At 40.7% G+C, this 23,550-nt stretch overlaps 1 protein-coding gene across 6 annotated transcripts in view; it reads right to left on the bottom strand.

Annotated features, from left to right (window-relative positions):
• tanc1b (tetratricopeptide repeat, ankyrin repeat and coiled-coil containing 1b) overlaps positions 1–23,550 on the bottom strand; it is a 102,156-nt gene that overhangs the window by 44,108 nt on the left and 34,498 nt on the right. For 2 of the 6 annotated variants that reach the window (XM_039818983.1, XM_039818986.1), the window contains exons 4-5: positions 13,390–13,497; positions 464–597 (exon numbers count right to left, since the gene is read on the bottom strand). In XM_039818983.1, coding sequence (XP_039674917.1) covers positions 464–597; positions 13,390–13,497 — 242 coding nt within the window. The remainder of the gene's footprint in view (positions 1–463; positions 598–13,389; positions 13,498–23,550) is intronic. The other 4 variants (XM_039818984.1, XM_039818988.1, XM_039818987.1 and 1 more) reach the window with 2 other exon arrangements.

The following is a 23,550-nucleotide window of genomic DNA, read 5'->3' as shown; positions in this document are numbered from 1 at the left end:
CTGAGGCTCAAACCTAACATAACTCTATTTCTGGTCTGGGACTCAGACACTTATGTTACATACTCAAGAGCCCCTGAAATAGCACTCAAGTTACTGGAAGACTCATACACCACACTGGAAGGAGAATAAAACCACATGCAGCCAATTTGAAAGATGCATTTACTTTCTTTAGAAAATCTTTATCATCTCAAACAAAAACAGTTGGACAGTTACCGTTGTTTGTTGTGCCAGAAAAATTATTCCCAGAGGTGCCTCCTAAATCCCCATCCAAAGTTAATGCACAGGGGGAAAAATGAGTCAAGCTGCAACAAAAAAATCCATTCTTCTGTTAGACTGTAACAACTCCCTCCTCCTCTGATCCTTTCTCTCTCGCTTCTCTATCTCTCTATCTGTGTGCTGCTGATGTAGCAGCAGTGGCAGCAGCTGCTGTTGGAAGAGGGAGGGGAGGGAGAAAATAAAATACCTTCTTTTCATTCTTGTCGTCCATAGGTATGCGTGCCGTACCCGGGATCCCTTCTCCTAGTAAAAAGCCCAGCCTTGTCATCAGTTCCTGAGTGGCAGGGGAGGAGGAGCTTGGTTGTTTATCTGCTTGCAGCTCTAGAGAAGAGGGATAGGGAGAGAAATGCTCAATGTTAGTAGGCAGATTCCCTCTCTCCACTGGATGGCCCACACAGGGCCACTCTGCCTGCCCTGCCCTCCTTGGCTCTGCTCTGAAATGCTATGCTGCACTCTCCAGCTGCTGCTGATGTGGTGCAGACACGGATAGGGGGAGGAAAGAAGAGCAAGGGAGTGAAAGAAAGAGAGAGGCAGTGTGGTGGGGGCTATAGTTAGTTAGTTAGTGTGTGTGTGTGTGTGTGTGTGTGTGTGTGTGTGTGTGTGTGTGTGTGTGTGTGTGTGTGTGTGTGTGTGTGTGTGTGTGTGTGTGTCCTGCAATGCCTCAGGTGCCAATTCCAGGGCTTTCTGGTTGTTTACAGCTCTCACTCACAGAGCCTCTGAATATCAATGAGTGAACATGGGCTTTCTCCAACATAGCTTAAACTTTCTGCAGTCTTCACTCTCAAGGCTTAATACTTGTTTAGAGAGCAATTTTAAGGTTGGGGTGCCATCAACAAGGCAGATATCACTTGCAATCTATTTTCTGTTTATACATATTGCTTTTTGGCATTAAAAAAAACCCTCCCAAAACACTAAAGACAAATAAGACCGCTTGTGCACCTGTGCTGAAACAGAGTTTTTTTTTAATCATCTATACATGTAACTCAATTGTTGGTGTGGCAAAATAATTAAGAAAGAGTCACAACATTCCCTGAGAGTGAACAGATAGTGTGACTGACAGACAAACAGAAAGAGGGAGAGAGAGAGAGAATCAGAGGGGCAGATGTCCAAGATACAAAAGCTTATTATACAGCTCCCTGTCAGCACCTTTCCCTCCTCTCTCCTTCATTTTCTCCTTTACCCTCTTTCTTCCACAGTTATTAATAATGTTGGCCAATGGCGCAATGTACTGCCAAGCCCCAATGAAGTCAAAAGCAAGCCACACACACACACACACACACACACACACACACACACACACACACACACACACACACACACACACACACACACACACACACACACACACACACACACTTGCACCGTCTCGAAGAAAAGCACTTGCCTTTAATTTAGTGAAACTGAAATATGGTATAGGCCTGAAAGGAAACAAAAAGGCGTAAAGGTTTCACACTGAATAAACTGAAGCTTTTGTCCATGTACTGAATGCTAACCTAATACACATTGGCTGCTGTGCTTGCATCACCTTTTCTCCATTGCAAATACTGTGCAGTAAAAAAAGACCATACATTAAAAATCAGTTCTTTATAGGGAATGTCACCTTGCTTATGTAAATGCTTGAGAGGAGAATTTTAAGACCACTGGTGCAAAGACAATGCTGTTGCCTAAATGCCGACAACAATGATTTTATAGATTCAGGGTCTGTGGATTATAGCACACATCTTATTAAGTCTTCACAAAGTGATATAATAATTCAATTGTCATTTCTCACCCATCATAACATGCACAAATCTTCATAAGTAGGAGCAAGTACAAGTAGCAATCTTCAAACATTTTCTTTTTTGCTGGCTTGTGCCATATTTAGAAAGTAAGCATTCATTGTTGTGGTTCTTTGGCATTGCCTCTGACATGTTTGGGGATTTTCTGTCATTAAGGTTTAAGAACTGACAAGCTAATCCAATCTAAATCACGTTTATGTACTGTAACATCATAAGGTGACAGAGTAGTATAACTGAGATTTTCATTAAGAATTTTAAGATAAAGTTCTTAAATTCAACAGTGGGTAGATGTCAAATTATGTTGAGCACCGCTTGTGGGTCAATAGTAATTTGAAGTACACAACACATTGCATGCTTCATCAACTTTTAGTAGATGGTACAGATAATGGGCACTGGTCCCAGGTTTTTAAAAGGGGCACCTTGCACATCTCACATTTATGGATACTGTAGATCAGCAGACAGTGACAGGTTGCGTTTCATTGTGAAAGTCTGTCAAAGGTGTGGCATGGCCTAAAAGCACAAACATTATAGATTTGTAAACACACATACTATGAGACTAACATTCTTTCAGAATTGTTATGCCCTCCACTTGATGTTGAGGAAAAAAACAAACGTAAAAAGTAGTATACACTCACTTAAAGGATTATTAGGAACACCATACTAATACCGTGTTTGACCCTATCCTATCAATATGGGCCAACATGTCTAAAGAATGCTTCCAGCACCTTGTTGAATCAATGACACAAAGAATTAAGGCAGTTCTGAAGGCGAAAGGGATCCCCCACACCATTACACCACCACCAGGCTGCCTAGTGGTAACAAGGCATGATGGATCCATGTTCTCATTCTGTTTACGCCAAATTCAGACTCTACCATCTGAATGTCTCAACAGAAATCAGACCAGGCAACATTTTTCCAGTCTTCAACTGTCCAATTTTGGTGAGCTCGTGCAAATTGTGGCCTAATTTTCTTATGTTTAGTGGAGATGAGTGGTACCCGGTGAGGTCTTCTGCTGGTGTAGCCCAACCGCCTCAACATTGTGCATGTTCTGGCTTCACGAAGGCTTTACTGCATACCTCGGTTGTAACGAGTGGTTATTTCAGTCAAAGTTCATCTTCTATCAGCTTGAATCACTCGGCCCATTCTCCTCTGACCTCTAGCATCAACAAGGCATTTTCGCCCCCCAGGACTGCAGCATACTGGATGTTTTTCCTTTTTCAGACCATTCTTTGTAAACCCTAGAAATGGTTGAGCGTGAAAATCCCAGTAACTGAGCAGATTGAGAGATTACTCAGACCAGCCCGTCTGGCACCAACAACCATGCCACGCTCAAAGTTGCTTAGATCACCTTTCTTGCCCATTCTGACATTCAGTTTGGAGTTCAGGAGATTGTCTAGACCTGGACCACACCCCTAAATGCACTGAAGCAGCTGCCATGTGATTGGTTGATTAGATAATTTCATTAACGTGAAATTCAACAGGTGTTCCTAATAATCCTTTAGGTGAGTGTAGAAAAAGAAGAGAAAATATAGTTGAAACCTTTAGCTCATAGAGATCAGTGCAAGAAAGCTGTATTTGTACCTGCTCTGGCTATAACTTAATACCATGTAGAATTGAATTAAAAGTGTTTTTTCACAGTTGTATATTTCATCACTGGTTCTTCAAAACCACCTAATCCAACCTGACTCCTAATCAGTAGCCCAGGAACTGTGCTGGGGCTGTGATAGACCTCTATGCATCTGACATAAATACACAACAACAGACAGAAAGGCTGACATATGTGACGCACATGGCACTTACAAGCCAAAACCGAGCCTCATGGGACATATCAATAATATCTTCAGCCAGTGGTCTCTTTGTAAATCAATACACTGTACCAACAACTCAAATTAGATGCACTGCAACTGCACCCACCGCAAGACACAAAACCTTTCCTTTGCAAGTGCATTTTCACAGCGTTCTGTGTTCGTGCATTTAGGAATAAAAACATAGCGCATGCCTATTCATCACTCCTTACCATTTTACTGTCTGTTGACAGCAATGACAGCGAAATACCTTAAAGTCATAGTAAACGTGTCAGGCAGAAAAACAACCTTAGTCTCATCTGTTGGCCAGTCTTATCTGTTGATAGTCTTGCTCCAGGGGGCCTTAGCTGTGGTACTGAAGAAGGGACACATGCTGCTCTTTCGCCTTCCTGCCAGATTTCTCCAATCTGGTTATTGATCAAATTGGCTACCTTTCAGCCGCAGGCTCAATTCTCTAACCTTTGGGCCACCACTTGTACTACGTTGATCTGATCGCATCTAAAGATTTGAGTAGCCATTGCCTTCAAAGTGACATTGCAGATATCAATGTCATCACTGCAGCTAATGTAAATGTTGTTATTTGTCTGACCACTGTCACTGATGACAACATATTGTATGGGCTGGACAGTATTAGTCTGTTCACCAGTTAGCTTCACAAGTCATTATGTCCCCAAGGATTTTCTATGAAACATGATCAGTGTTTGAGCTTTTTATGGCAGAAATAGCTATATAGTGCATTGTGTTTCATTACTGTGGGTCTTTTCCAATAAATAGAGAAAAAGAATGTCAACTACTGCACCACAAGATGACATGTAGTTTTAAACTGATGGCATGGTACATTTAAGGAAACTGAGCTCACATAATGGTATAACTCATAAATCACACAACCACCCTCCTATATCCTAGTGTAGCAACTATAGGTAGCAACGGTGTCCTTGGGTTGTTCTCTAGTTCCTCTGTCATAAACCAGTCCTTCAATCTGAGATATATAATGCAACATAGAAATCATCCCCAGGTCAAGCACCACATTTGTGTATCTCAAGTTTAATTGATTTAATCATACAGTGGGCAAAGGACTTTCCAATCCATACCCATTAAGAAAAAGAAAAACAGTCAACATAGTCCAAAGACAGAGGTCAGTGTGGGGTTTATCAGTTTCTCAAGCTGTCACAAATTCCTGAAAAGGAAAGCATGAAAGAGGGCTGCTATGGTTCCTTGATTTAAAATGCTATCAGCAGTGGAGCACTTCTGACTGCAAGTGGTCTACCTGTCTCCCAAGATAACCTGGTGGGCTGAATACAAACCAGACCTACTGGCTTCCCTTGAAGTATTCATAGATTAGGTCTGCGCTTATTTCATTTTAATGCTCATTGGCTATTTTGACTGGGGCACAGCAGGATAGTCACACAAAAACGTATATTGTAGACGTACTGTATCTACAGTATGTGCGAGTGCATTCTCTTTCATTCTCTCACAGAGATTTCAGTATTGGTGTATCGTAGGCCGATAATTAAAAGTTTTTTTGAGAAAATTTAGTATGGACATTTCTTTTTTTAAAGTGACTATATGTAACTATTAAATGTTTTTTAAACTGAGTAATTTTCATCTGATGATCACAAATGACCTGTAACAGCGAAACAAGACAAACAGCGAAAAGAAAGCTATTTTTATATAGTTTTTATTAAAGTGCCCATATTATGAAAAAAACACTTTTTCTGGTATTTGGGGTGTTCTTTTGTGTCTCTGGTGCTTCCACACACATACAAACTTTAAAAAAAATCCATCCATGCTGTTTTGAGTGAGATACGGTTTCTGAATGTGTCCTGCCTTCAGTCTCCTGGTGAGCTGTTTAAAATCGGCTCGGACTGTGACGTCACAATCCGAAATGAGCTGGCTAACCGCAACCGTTAGCTCGTAGCATTAGCATTAGCATGCTAACGCTAATGCTAACACTAGCATGGTACCTCGTTCTCAATAGTAAAGCACTGCTACAACACACACAAGTTCACCATAATCTACAAAAGAACTACTTACATGTGCGCCCTCATTTAGAAGTCTCACAGCTAATCCTGCCTTGTAACTGACATGATCTACATCTGAGCTACTGAGCATGTGCGAGTGCAATCAAAGATAGTACAGAAGAAGAAGAAGAAAAGAGGTCTCACTCTGTAGCCAAAACAGAAACCAGGTGAAAAGAGGATCTGCAGCAGTGAGAGAGAGCTGTGCAGTACAACAAAAATATGGTGTTTTTTGAAAATTAAACCATGTAAACCTATTCTGGTACAACCTTAAAATACAATTATGAACCTGAAAATGAGTATAATATGGGCGCTTTAATGCCTCTTCCCACAAAGTCACAAAACGATTTCAGCAGGTAGAAAGGGCTACAGAGCACACAATCTGATGGGTCACAGATTTCAGCTTCACACCGGAAAAGCCTGTGTTAGTGGGTATGCAGGTAAAAGGTAGTAGGATATTTCTTTTTATATATATACACACACACACACACACACACACACACACACACACACACACACACACACACACACACACACACACACACACACACACACACACACACACACACACACACACACACACACATACATATATACATAAAACTGTAATTATAATTTTATCTTAGAAGTTATCTGCTGTAGTTATTGCTGATACTGGGGTAGGGCCATCACAGAAAAGAAGGAAATTAAACAAAGAACAACTAAAAGCTAAAAGGGAAAGGGAAAGTGAAAGAGGACGGGCATCTGGCTTTCAACAGAGACAATTACGGATTTTAAATGACAGGGATGTTAAAAAAAAACGTCCCTGTATTGGCCCTCAGGTATGGAATATGTCTATTTGAAATTCAACGATTCATCTGTAACGTATTCTCTTATTGTAAATGAATGATTTTCTGTCTGAGCAAAACATTTATTGAACGTTATGACTTCCTGGTAACGCCAAGTAATCTACATTGGACAATACAGCACCGTAAAGAAAAGACCTTTACAACAGCAGGTGTGGAAGGAAACGAAATCAACACAAACTGAAAGTTACATATAGCCACTTTAACTGAAAATGTCCCACTCAGTATGAATTCCCATATAACCATAGTTAAAGAGTGTTTTCGTGGTCCAATAATGTATCACAACAACAGTGGTGGACTATTAGAAGTAAGCACTTGTGCAGACCTCTGCAAAGGGTTAACGTACTTATCGGTTACCAGTTATCTGTGAGAGCAACACAGGTCGTTTCTGAACTTGTATGTCACCAAGTACAACTTTATGAATCAGTTTAAGACTTTGTAATGCAAAATGCATTGTTTATGAAGACACTGTGGGAGTTGGATAACAGCAATTTTATCAGTAAACATCCCTCTGTGGATAGAAGGCAAAGTAAAATGACTACACAATGAAAATTAGCTATATACGGTGTCTGATTAGTCCTCTATATCTTACACTACCCTGAAGATATTGAAAAAATGGGGATGTAGCTGGAACCACTTTTTGTTATTCCAGTAACTGTACAGCAAGTGGAGGCAAAAGCAAAACAACATCATTATCTGCTGCCTGAGGAAGTTTATGAGCAGGTGTGAAATAGCAGCCGCGTGGTGCAGGGATGGAAGAATGGAGACGGAAGGAGGAGGAGCAGAAGAAGGATGGAGGAGGAGGGGAACATCATGAACAGACTGGCTCCACAGAGCTGTCTTGGTTCTCTCCCTGCCGAGAAAACAATCCAGCCGGTGCTCATTAGCAGCTGGAGTTTCATTACCACAACAGTGGAGCCTGTTTAATGAACCCTCGATGAGAACATGCATCCTGCTTCCCCATTTGAGTTCAGAGGTACGAGGTGACGTGCCCCCCTGAAGCACATTGAGCGCTCTTATTGCAAATTCCACTGTTACAAACCACAAATGTCCTTTGCTGCGTGCACAGATGGTGCGTCCAATGAGACATTACAGCATACTGAGGTGAGACTGTTGATAATAAAGTATCTCCAAGTAAAATGAGGTTCGGAGGGTGGGGATGGCAAGGAGATAGTAATCATAGTTGTGACTGACATCTCAGCTTGACTCTGGCTGTTATTAGTGTTGCTCTAACAGTAGATACTGATGGCATTTCATTAACCATTTGACCAACAGAGCTAAAGCTACTTCATGCAGCGATTTACCCCTGCGGGGCATAGCGGCTGTGCTGTGAGGATCCTCAAGAGATGAGATTAATGAAGCTTCATCATTAAATAAAGAAAAAGACAAACAACATACAAAGTTTCAGCCTCTAGCAGCTGATTAAAAAAGGAAATCAACAACGCACCTGATATGCATTAGATAGGGATATGACTCACTCTGTTACGGCCAAAAAGAAATCATAGCCCATTCAGCTGCAGCCACAAAGTAGTCACTCCTTGCCTAAATACCATTAGAAGTTCTATAAACTGGTAACAATGGGTCTTGATTATACAATTGGGCTTAAGTCTTTATAAATTATACATAATTAAACAAATACAGCCAACTTGTAAAACTGCTTTATGCCTTAATGACTCATTGCATTCATTGTTATTATTTATTAGTGGAACATCTTCCTTACATCGGTCTCAGTTTCCCAATTCAGTATCATACCAAGATAACAAGAATAATATGACATTATCTGCATCATTTTATGAATTGTCAATTCAAAATTAGTGTTAAAAGAAGTCACCACTAAACACATATTGTTTCCTACATTTGCAAAAACATCAGATTACTCTTTCTTACTCTTTGATGAGATGTTTTACATATCAGGAATCAGGAAACAAGATCAAAAACTACATTTACCCAATTCACACATAGCCAAATATATGGACAACATGATGCTGAAAGAGCTATATTTTGCCATGGCTGGGCTTTGTTTTGGCCTATGTTGTGCCAAAATGACACATTTAACAGCTACAGTAAAGGTGGCTAAATTTAGAAACTTATGTTTTCACGGTTATCTCCTGATTTAACAGTAGCAATAGTACCATGAATAGCTCAAGGGATGGAACATGGTCACTGTGTTAATCTAATTCTTTCATTACAACCATTTTAAAGTATCTGCACTGGCTACCTGTTTGCTTTGGAATTGATTTTAAGGTCCTGTTATAGGTTTATAAAGCTCTTAATTGTCTTGGTTCTATCTATTTATCAGATTTGCTTTTAGCCTGTGAAGCCTCAACAAGGTTGTTGTATTGTGTGAAGCATTTTACGTGTATGTGCAATACAAATAAAGTCTGTTTGATTAATTGATTAATTGAAAGGAGTAACACACATTGTACAGGAGATGGCAATAAATGCTCAGATTACTACTAGGGCTGAAACGATTCCTCGAATAACTCGAATAATTCGATTACAAAAAATCCTCGACGCAAAATGACTGCCTCGAAGCTTCGTTAAATCAATGTTACCAACGTTGTATCGCTGACGGACGGGGTTTCCGCACGGAGCATTATTACTGTCGCACAGACGCGGCTCAGTCTGCTGCTGGCGACACATGCTAGAGCGTAAATAGCGAGGGCCTAAAGAAGAGACAGGCTGGAGAAAACGACAGAAAGGGTCCAAAGTTTGGAATCAGTTCAAACGTAATTAAAACTCTGTACAGTATGTCTACTGCAAAATCAAACTAGCTTACCACGATAAAAGCACGACGTCTAACTTAATCATCCATTCCACGAAGAGGACCGACTAAAGTAAATCACATGGTCACATCGTATGGACGATGAAACTACACCAAACACAACAACTACCAAAAACAAAGACACGAAAATACGAGCTGTGTGACATTATAATCAAATATATAAATGAAAATAGGTGAGTATAACTAATATTTACATATAGGCCTACTGTATATTCAGATCAGTCTCAGGTTGAAACTTGTAGTTCTGAAAGTTAAGTTGCACAACTTAATGTAATGTTTGTGTATGTTTAATGTATGCCTTAGTTTGAGGTTGAGATCATTTGGAAAATAAAATCTTTAAAAACAATGTAATATGGCACTTAAATGCACTTAATATGTTTAGTTTTTTGAGAGATGATATTGTAAGCAATGTAGGCAATACAAATGTTGCTTTTTCCGAAATTATAGCTTTTTTCCCTAGTTTGGGTTGTTTAAAAACGCAAAAAAATCCGATTAATCGATCGATAAAGTGCTAGATTAATCGATTACAAAAATAATCGATAGCTGCAGCCCTAATTACTACCAGAACATTATAAATAGAGAAGTTAAAGCAACACTACAGTCAGATGTTTTAAGTGGTGTAAATTCACAGAATACTTAACAATATCAGTTGGGTCCTAATTTCGGTACTGACAAGATAATCAGCAAATGAATAAACAGGTGCTAAGTGGAGTTGTAACATGGGGGGAGTGAGAGAGAGGATTGTCAGAGAGGACGAAACCTGACGTTTAGTCTTGATTGACAGAGACAGAGCTCTGAGACCACAGCTGAAACAATTCTGTAAGGCGCACTGTTGGCGACCTGTTGCAAATGCACTCATGCACGCAAACACACACATACACAAACAAGCATAACTGTGGACACAAAATAAAAATACACATAGCATTCAGACACATGCGCAAGAAACACTATCCTTCCTCAAAGAGCTATGTGAAGTTACTCCACTGTAGGTCAAACACACATTTCCTATCTTAGCTTACAGCCCATCCTGCTTGTTCACAACAGAGAGCTCTGGAAAGCAAACAGCCTAACCCAAAAGAACAAATGAATACATTCAAACTCCATATGCAAGCTTCAATCATATCTGAGGATAGCCAAAATGAAACACACACACACAAAAGATACTGCATATAAAGCTTTAAAATGATGAATTCACCATTTTAGACAAATAAAGGGATGCGCTGCCTGAAATACCACAAAAAACCTTAGTTGCACTCAAGATGTGACTACCGTATTTATGTGAGGCATGGTTTTTGGACATCCACGAAAGGCATCCTTCAGCAAAACACCCAACAAAAGGCCCCTTTACAACTACTAAGAACTCACTTTATCTGTGCCCTAAATGTCACACACTGCTCATGCTGCAAAACTTCCAATGGGTTTTCCGACTCAGATTCTGGTACTGACCTTGTAACAAAAGTGTCAATGTCAAACAACCATTTCATCCTGTCTCAGCAGTTAGCAAAAAAAGCCAACATTGTTTACTTTCTCTAAAAGTAGGAGACTACACAGGCTGAAAGATGCTCTCCTTATTGACAAAAGAACGCTGGATACGTCCTTTTCACATGCTATGTGTGACGCACAGTAATACAAATTAATCTAGTTGATGTAACAGGCCTACTGCAAACTCTGACACTAGATCTAACTGCATGGTGTAACTTCAAATAACATGAAAATCCTATATGTGTAAATTTGTCCACATGGGAGAGAAATGGAGAGGCACAGCATGTGTAGCTGTGCTTAAAAGCCTGTCAGCTGTACATGGGCCCTCATCCTACAACAGCTGGGCTAACACAATTAGCGATCATTAGTCTAGAATTTATACAGCGCCTAATTGTACATAATTAGTTAAGTACTGTAAGGCTCATTCCTTTCATTTTTCAGCAGAAACTTCTTTTACCTGCTAACTATACCTGTGGGAAGAAGGAGGTAGATTTCTCCTGGCTTAGCTGCTTACATTTATTGAGTAACTGACTGTACAAGGCAGCAGGACATGTACAAGTCACTACCAAAGCAACAAAATAAACTCAAATCTCGTAAATGCCTGGAGCTGCCCGAGGTGAGACAGCCTTTTGCTGTTGTTCCAACAGTGCAATGAGCAATACAAATGTACTATATTAGGTTGGGCACAACTGTCCTAGAGACTGAAATGTCATTTCTTATTTGTCAAAAATTGACCAGATCTGTAACTGTTATCTCCATCATTGGGAGTAGACCAGAAGAATAATAAAATGCAAAATTCAAGTTATAATCTTAGTTCATTTTTGTGTGTGTACTCTGTGTTTGAGACGGAAGTAGTTTGATGGTTCTCTACATTTTGTGGTAGCAAAAAATATTCTCTGGAGGGCTTGGTCAATAGGTATGTCACATACTTGTGACATAGTTACAAAGAGTAATTTTAGCCTAGAACAAAATTAGAGCAGAGGCAGCACTGAGGACACAAAGTTAAAACAACCACAACGACACCTCTTTTGTAAACACAAGTAGTTTAACAGTAAGTACACACACACCTTGAGCATTTCTTTTTCCATTCCCTGTGTTGGGAAGCAAGAGAGAGGAGGGAAACCTGACGAAAGACTGCTTCTAAGACAGCACCGGCATGTGAATGTGTATGTTTATGTACATGTGCTTCAAACAGGGTGTCAGGTCTGTAGAGGAGGGAAATACATGGGGGATAGCGAGTCGAGTAAGGGTGAGAAGGGGGAAAGGGGTGTTGTTGTGCAGTAGGTATACTTAAAAGCATTGTATCATGATAAACTTTTATCCCTATACATTTCTATTGAAAAGATCCAGGTCTCTCAAAATATTTTTTGAAGTATACAGCTCATAAAATTAGCTCACTAATAGTGCCAGTGCACCAGCTGTCATGAGATAACAATTTATCTTGCGTCTGCTATCTGCCGGTAGCCCGCTCTGAGCTGAAACGCTGCTCTGTGCCAGCTGAATGCCAGACACACCCTCGTGCCTTGGTATGTAACAGTCAACAGTAACTGGGTTGCACTGGGTTACTACTGTCTGCGTATGTGAGCCATGTACAATCAGAGGGCACCACTTTCTGTGATGCCCTTTGCTAAAGATAACCCATCCTACAACTCTACTTAAGCCAATGAGAGGAATTTGAGCCCACCATGCTCTGCTGGAAACCAAAACAGAGTACTTAGTGAAATATTACCCTCCACACACACACACACACACACACACACACACACACACACACACACACACACACACACACACACACACACACACACACACACACACACACACACACACACACACACACACACACACACACAAACACAACGCCCAACACAGGAGATAATAGGCAACAATAACACTACACCTCACATAAACATGGAAACACAAGAACACACATGTGCAATTACTGAGAAATTTAAGGACTTGTTCTCATTACATTTCCATGAAATAAATCCAGTGTTCCGGTCAGACAATGTGTCGCGTATAGAAGAAAACTGACTCCTCTGTAATCTAAACACACACACTTTAAAATAAACACAGCACTATTGTGTGTTTGTATAAGACGCTACATAAAGGAACACTGCTCAAACACACTGGCACTTTTATGGAACACTCATGCAGGAATTGATGTTACCCTCAAATTACAGAGACCTATCCCTGACCCCATTGACACAACAATGATATTTTATATAAACACAAAACATACATACATACAGCTATGAAGACTGATCACAGTATGAGGGCAAAGTTGTAAATTCCAACATGTATGCTTCTTATTCTTAAGCCAGTTGAAATCAGACTGTTACCAATGTCTCCAAAAACACAAGCAGACAGATACACAAGTGAACGAAACGAAAAACTCACCATTGTTTGAGGACTCCTTGTTATCGGCCACCTTCCTCAGTGCTGAAACGATGGCATCAGAAGGAATGCGAGGACTCTCCACATATTTGGGCTTCCTGATTGGACCTGCTAGCACGGACCGAAGATACAGGGAGAGAAAGAGAGAGAGAGAGAGAGAGAGAGAGAGAGAGAGAGAGAGAGAGAGAGAGAGAGAGAGAGAGAGAGAGAGGGAGAGAGAGCGAGAGAGAGAAAGGGGAAAGGAAATGCAAAAGAGGAGAGAAAGAGAAACAGAGAGAGAGTTCTCGATGGATTAACGTGTTCCAGATGGGACTAGAGATGAGAGGCGGTGGTGTCTTAGTTGGACAGGCTTGGCTGCACTCTGTAGCTCATATAAACTCATTTACACACACACATACACTCACACACACTCTCTTAGACAGCTCCCTGCGCTGATAGCAGCTCTGGTCTGTCTGACAACCCTGAATATTGTCTGCATGGCTGGAGACTCCCAGTAAAACGGTGCTAGCTGGCTCTGGGAATGTAAACTACAGCAGGAAACCACAACAATTAGCCTCTTAGTGAACTTTTAAAATGAGTGTTTAAACACACACATGCACTGAGGATCAGCAAAAACAGACAAAGAGTTTTTCTGCTTGTTTGATCTGTGAGCAGTCAATTGAAAGTATACCCTGTTATTGCTGCACAGATACAGATGGATGGATTAAGGTCCATGTGTCCTGCTGTAAGTCAGATGATGTATCTGGGACAGCGGTACAGTCCTCTGAGGACTGTCTTTGTCTTTAGTGAGGAGTCGAGGTTAGCTGGCTGCTCTGTTCCCTCTGCTCTCACCGTGACAGAATTAGAAAATCCCACAGCTCCATACAGAATGCTTGCTCACTGTGCCAAACTTTAAGATAAACCACAGAGAAATTCACCCCACTAGAGACGGCTCCTTTGGCAAAAATTTCCATCTTCGTGTGTGCAAAATGATTTGCCCCTGTTGTCCATAACACATTCTGTAAAAAATGCCTTTTAATCATCCCTAAATAGACACAAATTAAGGTTATTTATTTGAGTGGCAGCAAAGCCCTACTAATCTTTCAGAGTGGCAGTGTAATTGTTTATACATGCAGGAGATCCAGCAAAGACACTAGACTAAATACTAAGCCATGAAACAAACATCTCCCAAGCAACTAGCTGTGCACATTTCAAGACTTCTACTTCTATCCAACAATTTCTTGTTGAAAAAGGAAATACGTTCCAGAGTCCATACACAAAAGCAAATATTTAACTGCAGGAAATAATCTGAAAATAGGAGGTGACTGTATTATTTAGATCTATAAATCCATAGAGAATAGCAACTGCATGCCTCCCCTTGCGCCACTCCTCCATGCTTCTCCAACCTTGACCTACTGTACCTTAATCCAAACCTCCTCCTCCCCTTCCAGACTCCAGTTATCAGATGACTATGTGTATAAACCCAGTCATAACATAAAGATTAGATGGGAGGGCAAAGATAACAATTTCCTATTACCACATACGATAATCAGTCCCTCCCACCTCCAGAAAAAAAACACGGAACAATTTCTTCAACCACAGCTGCGATTTTGGCCACAGATACTAAAAGTGGAGGTGAGGGGGAAAGAGTGGAGTTACAGCAGCAGCCATGTGAGGGGAAATTATCTGGAAGTGTCATTGCAACAAACCAAGCATGAGAGTCAAAGTCAGCTTGATGCACAGTGCCATCTATAGTTATGCGACTTGAAATGCATTGTGAAGAATGGTACTTTTGATACCCGAGAAGAGCTTCTGCCTCAACAAACTGGGTGCTCTCTTGCTTGTTAGCAGATGTCTTGATATAAAGCCAGTCAAATAACTCAAAGTAATAGCCCAAAGCTAAATGCAGTCATCCTTCAGAGGAGCAGGAAGCAGTAGTTGTAGTATGTGGTGAAAAGTAGCAATTGGTGTCGCTTAGCAGCACTATAATGTAAAGATTGGATTTCCAACCACACGTGAGGTGATACAGACTATTTGATTTGTGTACATAGATGAGATCTAAGCCTGAGGGAGACTGATGCAGTGAAGTATCTACAAAAGCAATAGGAGTCAGCCTGTTATTTAGCAGACAAAGCCAAAGAGTCTATCCTGAAAACCTCCATTCATCTGTTGATGGTCAGGCACAACCTATTACCCAGGAGTCACACGGCTCCAATTAGAGTGGAACTACAGAGACAGAGAGGGTTGTGTGTGAGACACACTTAGTTCAGGTAAATATCTTGGACCAAAAGCACACTGCCAAACATATTCCATTGGGTGAATTTCATCCAAAAATAATAGGGGGCATAGTTTGAGTAATTTAAACCATACGCTTAAATTCAGATTTGGTTTACACAAAGTGCCAAGAGGAACACAGGATCCACACATTAAATAACAAACATGTGGCTGGCTATCAGGGGTAATTTTAGGCCACATCTGAGGGCTGATAATACGGGGAAGAGGCAAAAGGTCCTTCAGCAAGACTCTGATGTCTGAGCTTCAGCTCATGACAGGCAAAGCACACAGGGGTTCTTTTCCATTCAAAATCTAATCTAAAGATTTAACAGGGTGCCATTATCGCTCTGCCCTTCTAGATGGAAGCACTGACGAAGAAGCAATTGCAGTTTATAACAGGCATGAAAAGGTCGCAGAGATAGAAGTGTCAGATGTATCACCCTTGAAGGACAAAGAGAGGCAGAAATGAGACGTGTTCTCACTTTATCACACTTTGGATGCAAAATCCAGAATGTTATATTCCCAAGCACATTAATTGGTACAAAATTAACTATTTAATTTATTTAATTTATTTATTTATATATATATATATATATATATATATATATATATATATATATATACACACACACACACACACACACACACACAACACACACAAACAAACAAACAAACAAACAAACAAACAAACAAACAAACAAACACACACACACACATACATACATACACAGTAAATTATCTCATTCTGATGTCCTCCAAAGGTTAAATGCATGTTGATAAAAAGAAAGAGACTGGGTTGGTTAAGACTTGATAGATAATATAGATAAATATATGTGTACATGTGTATCTATGCAAATACAGGTTAAATACATTGGAAGAAAAGCAAGAAATCAAAAAGGTAGGGGAGTAGATTGGTTAAAGGAAGAAAAACAGACAGGAAAAAGTATCCCTAGGGGTAAAGCAGCCAGGCGGGCTGTGAATGCAGAGGACTCTTTTCTCACCAGTATTCACTGTGAGATTCAGGAATCTATGAACAGTGAGCTATCACTCAGCAGGCATATGCGCACGCACGCACACGCACACACACACAGCAGTGGAATACCTATGACCAACAACTTATATTGTCCAGTCAATGCCAGTCAAAGAGAGGCTTGTTCATGGTTATAGGAAGTGATCAAGGAGTTTTCCCAGCATTCTTCAAGATGGACTCTGACTTCTTCACATTTCAACTTTTCAATAAGACACACTGTCACTCTTTGTGCAGCAAAGGGAATGAAAGCTGTCTCACAACAGCCCTCTTTATGTTCCAAAATGTCATTCTCCAATTCAAAAGTGAAACATAATATATTAGATGAGACTGGTATTCTGAGTGCTGCATCTCAAACTCAGTTACTAGCGTTATTTATTGATTGTCTTATGGAAAGCATGAAATATTCTTGTTTTTGTTAATAGCTGTACCAAGCTTTTAATCTTTCGCCATTGAGGTTGCAAAACAGCTAAGAAAGTATCACAGGCATGATGCTTTATTAGCCTAAAATACAAATGCTCATGTCGGATTCATTCCCCATTCACAGCCTGATATAAAGCCATTATTTTCTCCTGGTTTATGCAATGTCTACACTGCATCACAAAGTGAGACTGGTAACCTTTTTTCAAAACACTACATGTTTAATAGTCATGACTAATCTCACACATGCTGTTTCACAAGCTCTTATGAATTATGTATTAAGTCTCCACTGTGCACATGGTCATACATTTACAAAAGGTAACAGCAATAACTTAAGCAATGTAAAGTAAGCAAAGATTTTTTTTTCTTGGCCGTTTACAATCTAGTATGATCCACCATTATATCATATGAGCATCCTGATTCTACAGACTGACTGAAGAAGCAATGTTGGTCTCTTAGGCAGAAGGTAGTCTGGATCAACGCAAGTACATTTCCAGGATAATAACCTGACTTCACACCGGATGTCCCTCACCTTCTGCTCTCTGTGGGTTGCCGTTCTCATAATCCCTTTGCTTCGAGAAACAACAAACTTCGAGCTAGCAAGCCACACGCTGAAAATGGCAAGTTTTGAATAAAATTTGGATCGTGCAATAAGGCAGGCCTGCTTGGTTCTTTTGGGGAATGATCGTAAAGACTTACAAAGAATATGTTTGCGGCATTTACTATCTAACCGGGACATTTTGGAACCGATTGGTGGGGATTGCTATGGATGAAGTACACATGGCGATACATGGTAAGAGCAAATTATGTTTAACCATGTATCCAGCTAATTTAAATAGCTTATTTAACTGTATTGTGTGAACAGTTAACTTAATTTAATATTGTATGTGGCGTTCTGTTTGTTCCAACAAAACAAGTTCCTTCCCGAGAACATTTTGCCGAGCCACCGCCGTTGCGTCAAGAGCTTAGCACTGCCCAAGACAATTGTGATTGCTTTAAAGAAATGCAAACAACCCAGAGCGTTCTTTTCTCCTATCCTAGAATGTATCTATGGTGTAGCCAGAGCTTACTCCACAGCGCTGGCAATGCGAGACTAGGCAGTACGTGACTTGGGATTCCACTGCAGATGAAAAGGGGGATTGCATGTTATAAGCAGCCAGAGCTGGAGTGTAGTGAAGTGCAGTGAAGTGGAGAACTGGATAGAACTTTTCACTGGGTGCTCATCAGAGGAACCTTTCAAAGGGATCTTGCAGCATCACAAGCTCTTTCACAGCTCGGCTCTCTGAAAGGCATCAATATTCCCTCAGGGCTGTCTGGTTAATGTCAATACCCCAGAGTTGACTTCAGGAGAGCTCACCTCAAAGGGGTTACAACTAGCTTTGAAGAGAGTTCCTATCCTCTTGATCAGAATTGCAAGATAAATTGCACTCATCTGGCGAGTTTGAAGAGTGGAAATGATATTGCATGATAAAAATACTCATTTTAAACAATGATTTGGCAAGAAATATGAAAGTTAATGTTGCTATGGAGATGAGGTTTGCTGAAATGTTTTGTAGAAAAGTAGTAACAGTTATAAGGGATTATATTATTTTGAATCTCTGTTAGACAAGGTAGTTTCCATTTAGGCAGACATGATGAACATGCTTTTAATAACTGCTCTATACTGTAACTATTAAGCTCAGTGAAATACACAAATCCACGGAGAAATACTCAAGGGTTCTACCAAATTACTTTTTGTTGTTTTATGGGTTACCCTAAAGCTTTAACCCCTGCTACAAAATAAATCTCAAAGAACACAGACAATTTACAAAATGGCTATAATACTTAATTACCACACCAAACACACACTGCAAAGACTGTAAGGTGGCTTAAACACCCACTAATATATAGCATTTGGTATGCTCTGGGTGAACAGTGGGGCTGCTGCCACAAATCAGAAATAAAGAGGGAACAAGACACACACACACACACACACACACACACACACACACACACACACACACACACACACACACACACACACACACACACACACACACACACACACACACACACACACACACACACACACACACACACACACACACACACACACACACACACACACACACACACACACAGCTGTGGGGAGCTGCAGAAGCTGTAGAGACGTTTTTCAGGTTGGCCTATTAGAAGCACAGCAGGATTGTACCTGACTAAAGAGCATCAACAGGTTCACCACTCTGCTTGGTGGACAGATAAAAAAAAGAAGTTCTTGAGGCATTTCCAGATTCTATGATAGGGAGATCATGTCAGGATAGTCAACTGTGCTCTCTGGTGGTGATTTGCAGACCTGCTTGTCTGATCGATAAATTAATCAGCCTCTGAACCACCGAAATCCAAAGCTCCCATCAAAGAAAAATCCACTTAACTAATTCCAATATACACAACAGCCTACCAGAGACAATTCCCCTTGGCCTCATTCCAGATATACCAATTCAAATGATACACTGCCCATGACGGCCATACATTTATATGAATTGCTGTTTTATGATCACTTGCAGGCTGGCGGGGAGGCAAAGCATAGGGCTAACAGTTTTTTCATGTGATTACAGAAAGGTCACACTTCTCATGTACATACAGTGGCAGCTCCAGAATCACCTCTGTGTCTACCACCTCATACTTCAGGGATGCAGTGTGGTTGTATATATTTTGTGGCTGTATAGTTATGGAGAGGTGAGCTTTTCTGAAGTGCTTATTCAACAGCTGCACCTGAAACAAGCAGTCCAGCCTTGATGACAACAGATGCTGTTAATCCCCCAACGGCACAGTAACCTACTACAACCAGAGGAGGTCACTGTGTAGATACCCAGGAGACTGTCAAGAGGTGGAGCGCAGGGAGTTTTTACTATGTCATCAACTACATTCTACCCACTTAAGATCGAGGTTCATGTTTTTTCAATACCTGATCTTTGACCCACACTGGGTTGGAGCAAGATGGGTCCATTCAGTAAATATCCCTCCCTGGGCCTTTAGGGTGCCTGTAAACTATTAAGACTATAAAGCCTAGGTGCTGCCTAACACATGTCAGGGTGCAGTGTTTCATGGTTAAGCTCTGGGCTTAGCTGATCAAAGCTGTGGCACTCAACGCCACCAGGACTTTGCGGCTCAGGCATCCGCCACACTCCTAATTAACTCAATGTTTCTCTGTTGTCCCCTGTGAAGTTTTCATGAAAAAAACAACCACTGCGTTTGAGCCGTCCAAACTGCGATAGATTATCCAATGTGTCAGGAAATGAAGCCAAGCCACAACATGCTTTCTGAATCTGTTAAACCACATCCCCGTCAAGACATCAGTGATGGCTGGATGGGGAGGAGAACAAATGGATGTGTGAAAGAATGCATTGATGGATTCGCTGTGCATATAAATAAATGTGGATAGTATGACTTAAGTAAAAAGCTAAACTAGTTAACAGGACTAGTCGACAAAAGACCTGGGTTGGTGTGTAGAAAGCTTTGACCTCAAGAGTCAAAAAATTCCTTGCAAAAATGTAAACGCCAGCTCATTATATAAATGAGCTTATTGCAAATTTCAGTAAAATGTATGCATGATTCTGTTGGTACCAATAATAAATAATTTAGTCCTGCTAGAAATCCGGGGTGAATGAGAACGAACTAATCTCACTGACGATTATGCAGAACATCTGCATAGTGGCAATATATTGTCTTACGCTCATTTCCACAGAGATAAGTCTTAAAGTTCTCATATTATGCTCATATTCAAGTGTTGAACTCTCTGTTTTAGCTGCCAAGTGAGGCATCACACTTCTGTTCCATCTTTGCTGGGAGTCGCACATGCGCAGTACCTAGGTAAGGACAACTAGCTAATTGAGAAGCAGAGTATGAGGGTGTGCCACGCTAGCAGCTAGGCGAGCATTATAACGTGTGTTACAAAGTGACGCACGTTTGTCACGGAAGTAAAGGCTGGACTACAATAGAGCTGTTTGGAGCAGTTTGTGAACAGTGTTTTCTGTTGGAGATGGTAAGTCCCTTTGGGGTGGACTCTGGGCTTTTTCACTTTGTAAACCTATTACATGCACAAAAAAGATATATAACACAATAAAGGAAAGGAGAAAAGCCAAAAAGCTAAATATGAGCTCTTTAAATCTTCTGCGGCTCAGCAAGAAGAGGAAATGCAGCATTATGACCCATGTTGTTTTCGTCGCAGAGCGGAGACATTTCCTGCAGTATGTGTTTATTAACTGGAGGTGTGAACTCTCCCCCTACGGGCTTTCACAGTTACCTGTGAGGACAGAGGAGGAGAGCCTACAAACCATCCCCCAACCCTCTCTCCCTGGTTGTCCTCCATAACATCCTATCATGTCAGTCCATTTTATCCCCTTTTCCATGCCTCAGAGCACCCCAAGTGGGAATATGCCTTTAATGAGTGTTCCCCTTCCCCTGTCCCCAGGGCCCTTTTCACCTTCACAAATCCAGCCTGTTCTCTCTCTTCATCTCTCGCTCCCTCTTGTCCCTCCCTTCATGTCTGTAAATGTACATTTCATCAACACTGTCTTTGATGGGTTTAAAACGGTCATCACAAATCCTCTATCACCTACGGTAGTTGGATAGATTTGTTTTAACTTGAGTGGGGGCTGAGATAATGAAACTCTACTTGGCTATTATAAACTGTATGTCTTTGTTTTACGTCCTATATTTAAGCAGTTACGTATAACAACTTTTCTGCTTCATACAAGTCCAATATTCGGTTTTGAATTATGTGATGAGAATTGCGGAAAATTAGGTTTAAGGGGTAAAACACTTAATATCTCCATCCTAATCTGTAGTTAAAATTAGAGCATGGCATTTCATATTAGAAAGCTCATTTACACAACTTAAACCTAAATCGTAAAACTGGAGTAAAGCAGCTAAATGATATTTTCAAGATGTGAACTTGAACAACACAAGATTAAACCATAATACCCCCTCCCATCAACCCATTTTTACACTAAACAGATTGAAGCTGTAACCACTCTAAACAAAAGGCAAGATAACCCACAGATGAGTGCCACATGCGAGTGGGGCCACATTGACCACTTAAAAGGATTCTCGCCTCTTTGCCAAGTCTCCAGAATACAAAAACTCAGGTTGAGGCAAGTTCAGCTACAAAGGTATCCCCTGCTTTGAAGCACCCCACAGCTGCTGACAAGCATGTTCTCAACATGGTGGGTAGAAGGAGCCCGGGAGGACTGACAATTAGATCTAGTGTAAACACACTCCCATTACCAGCAAGTATAGTGTAAACACACAGTGCAGTTGTAGAGACCTCTACATCGACACAAGGTGGTCAAATACAAGGATGAGGTGGCAAAAACAATCCCCTGCAACCAGTCTGAGCTCACAGACTAACTGCTAGGATCCAGAACGGTCTAGCTATTGTTTTTACTTTATCCCCTTGTCTCCTGTATAACTTCTATTTTTTAGGGCTGCAACTAACGATTATTTTAATAATCGATTAATCTGTAATTATTTTTTCGATTAATCGGATAAAAAAAAAAAAAAAAAAGCATTAATTTACATCAACTCAATACATACATACTTGTTGTTTTAGTTAATAGTTGTGTAAAGGTATGTAACCCAAATAGCAGATACAGACAAGACACAGAGACAGACAGACAGACAGACACGCAGAGACACACACACACACACATTAAATTATTACCATCATTGTAGTAAATGCAAGTTACGTTCATTTATACACCACACACTAATATATTTGTCAACAATAACTGATATGGGACAAAGCACATAATATATACATGACAGATTGAAAATGAATGGGCCAAAAAAGGCGAGTGAATAAAACCGTGACTTTAGTCTTGCAAACTACACCACCCCTGCTTTACTACGGTTATTAACGAGCTAACGCTAGCTTGTCATGCTAGTCAGCTGGATAACGAGTAAACGGCAGCACCAGAAGAGCTGGAGGGACGTTGCGTTCCTCACTTCAGAACGGAACAGAAGTAGGATAGTGTAGTGACTTCACCCTGCTGTTGAACTCTCTTACGTTTTAGGTGCTGACTCATCACCGTGGTGCGCCCGTGCCATGCCGTGTAGCTTTTTTTTATCTTGCAATTAACACGTTTTTGATTTATTTAGTGTGAAATGCTCCCACACCTTGGATGTCTTAGGTCGTACCGATTTCTCTGCCTCCGCCGTGTGTTTCAGAACAACGTTACGGGTCTCTCCGGTCTCTCTCCGTATTTCCTCTACCCCCGCTCTGCTCTTTTTTCTTTTCTTTCGCTCCGCGCTGCTCCTCTCTGCGCTCAACTCAAATTTTTTTAACTCCGCGACTGAGTGGCATAATAGTTGCGCGACACAACGAATCAATAATGAAATTCGTTGCCAACTTTTTTAGTAATCGAATTTTATCGATTTTATCGATTCGTTTTTGCAGCCCTACTATTTTTCCAACAGTAACTATT

The sequence above is a fragment of the Perca fluviatilis genome, chromosome 12 (genome assembly GCF_010015445.1).
Source record: "Perca fluviatilis chromosome 12, GENO_Pfluv_1.0, whole genome shotgun sequence".
In the NCBI taxonomy this organism is placed as follows: domain Eukaryota; kingdom Metazoa; phylum Chordata; class Actinopteri; order Perciformes; family Percidae; genus Perca; species Perca fluviatilis.
This window is presented reverse-complemented; position numbering and strand designations above follow the sequence as displayed.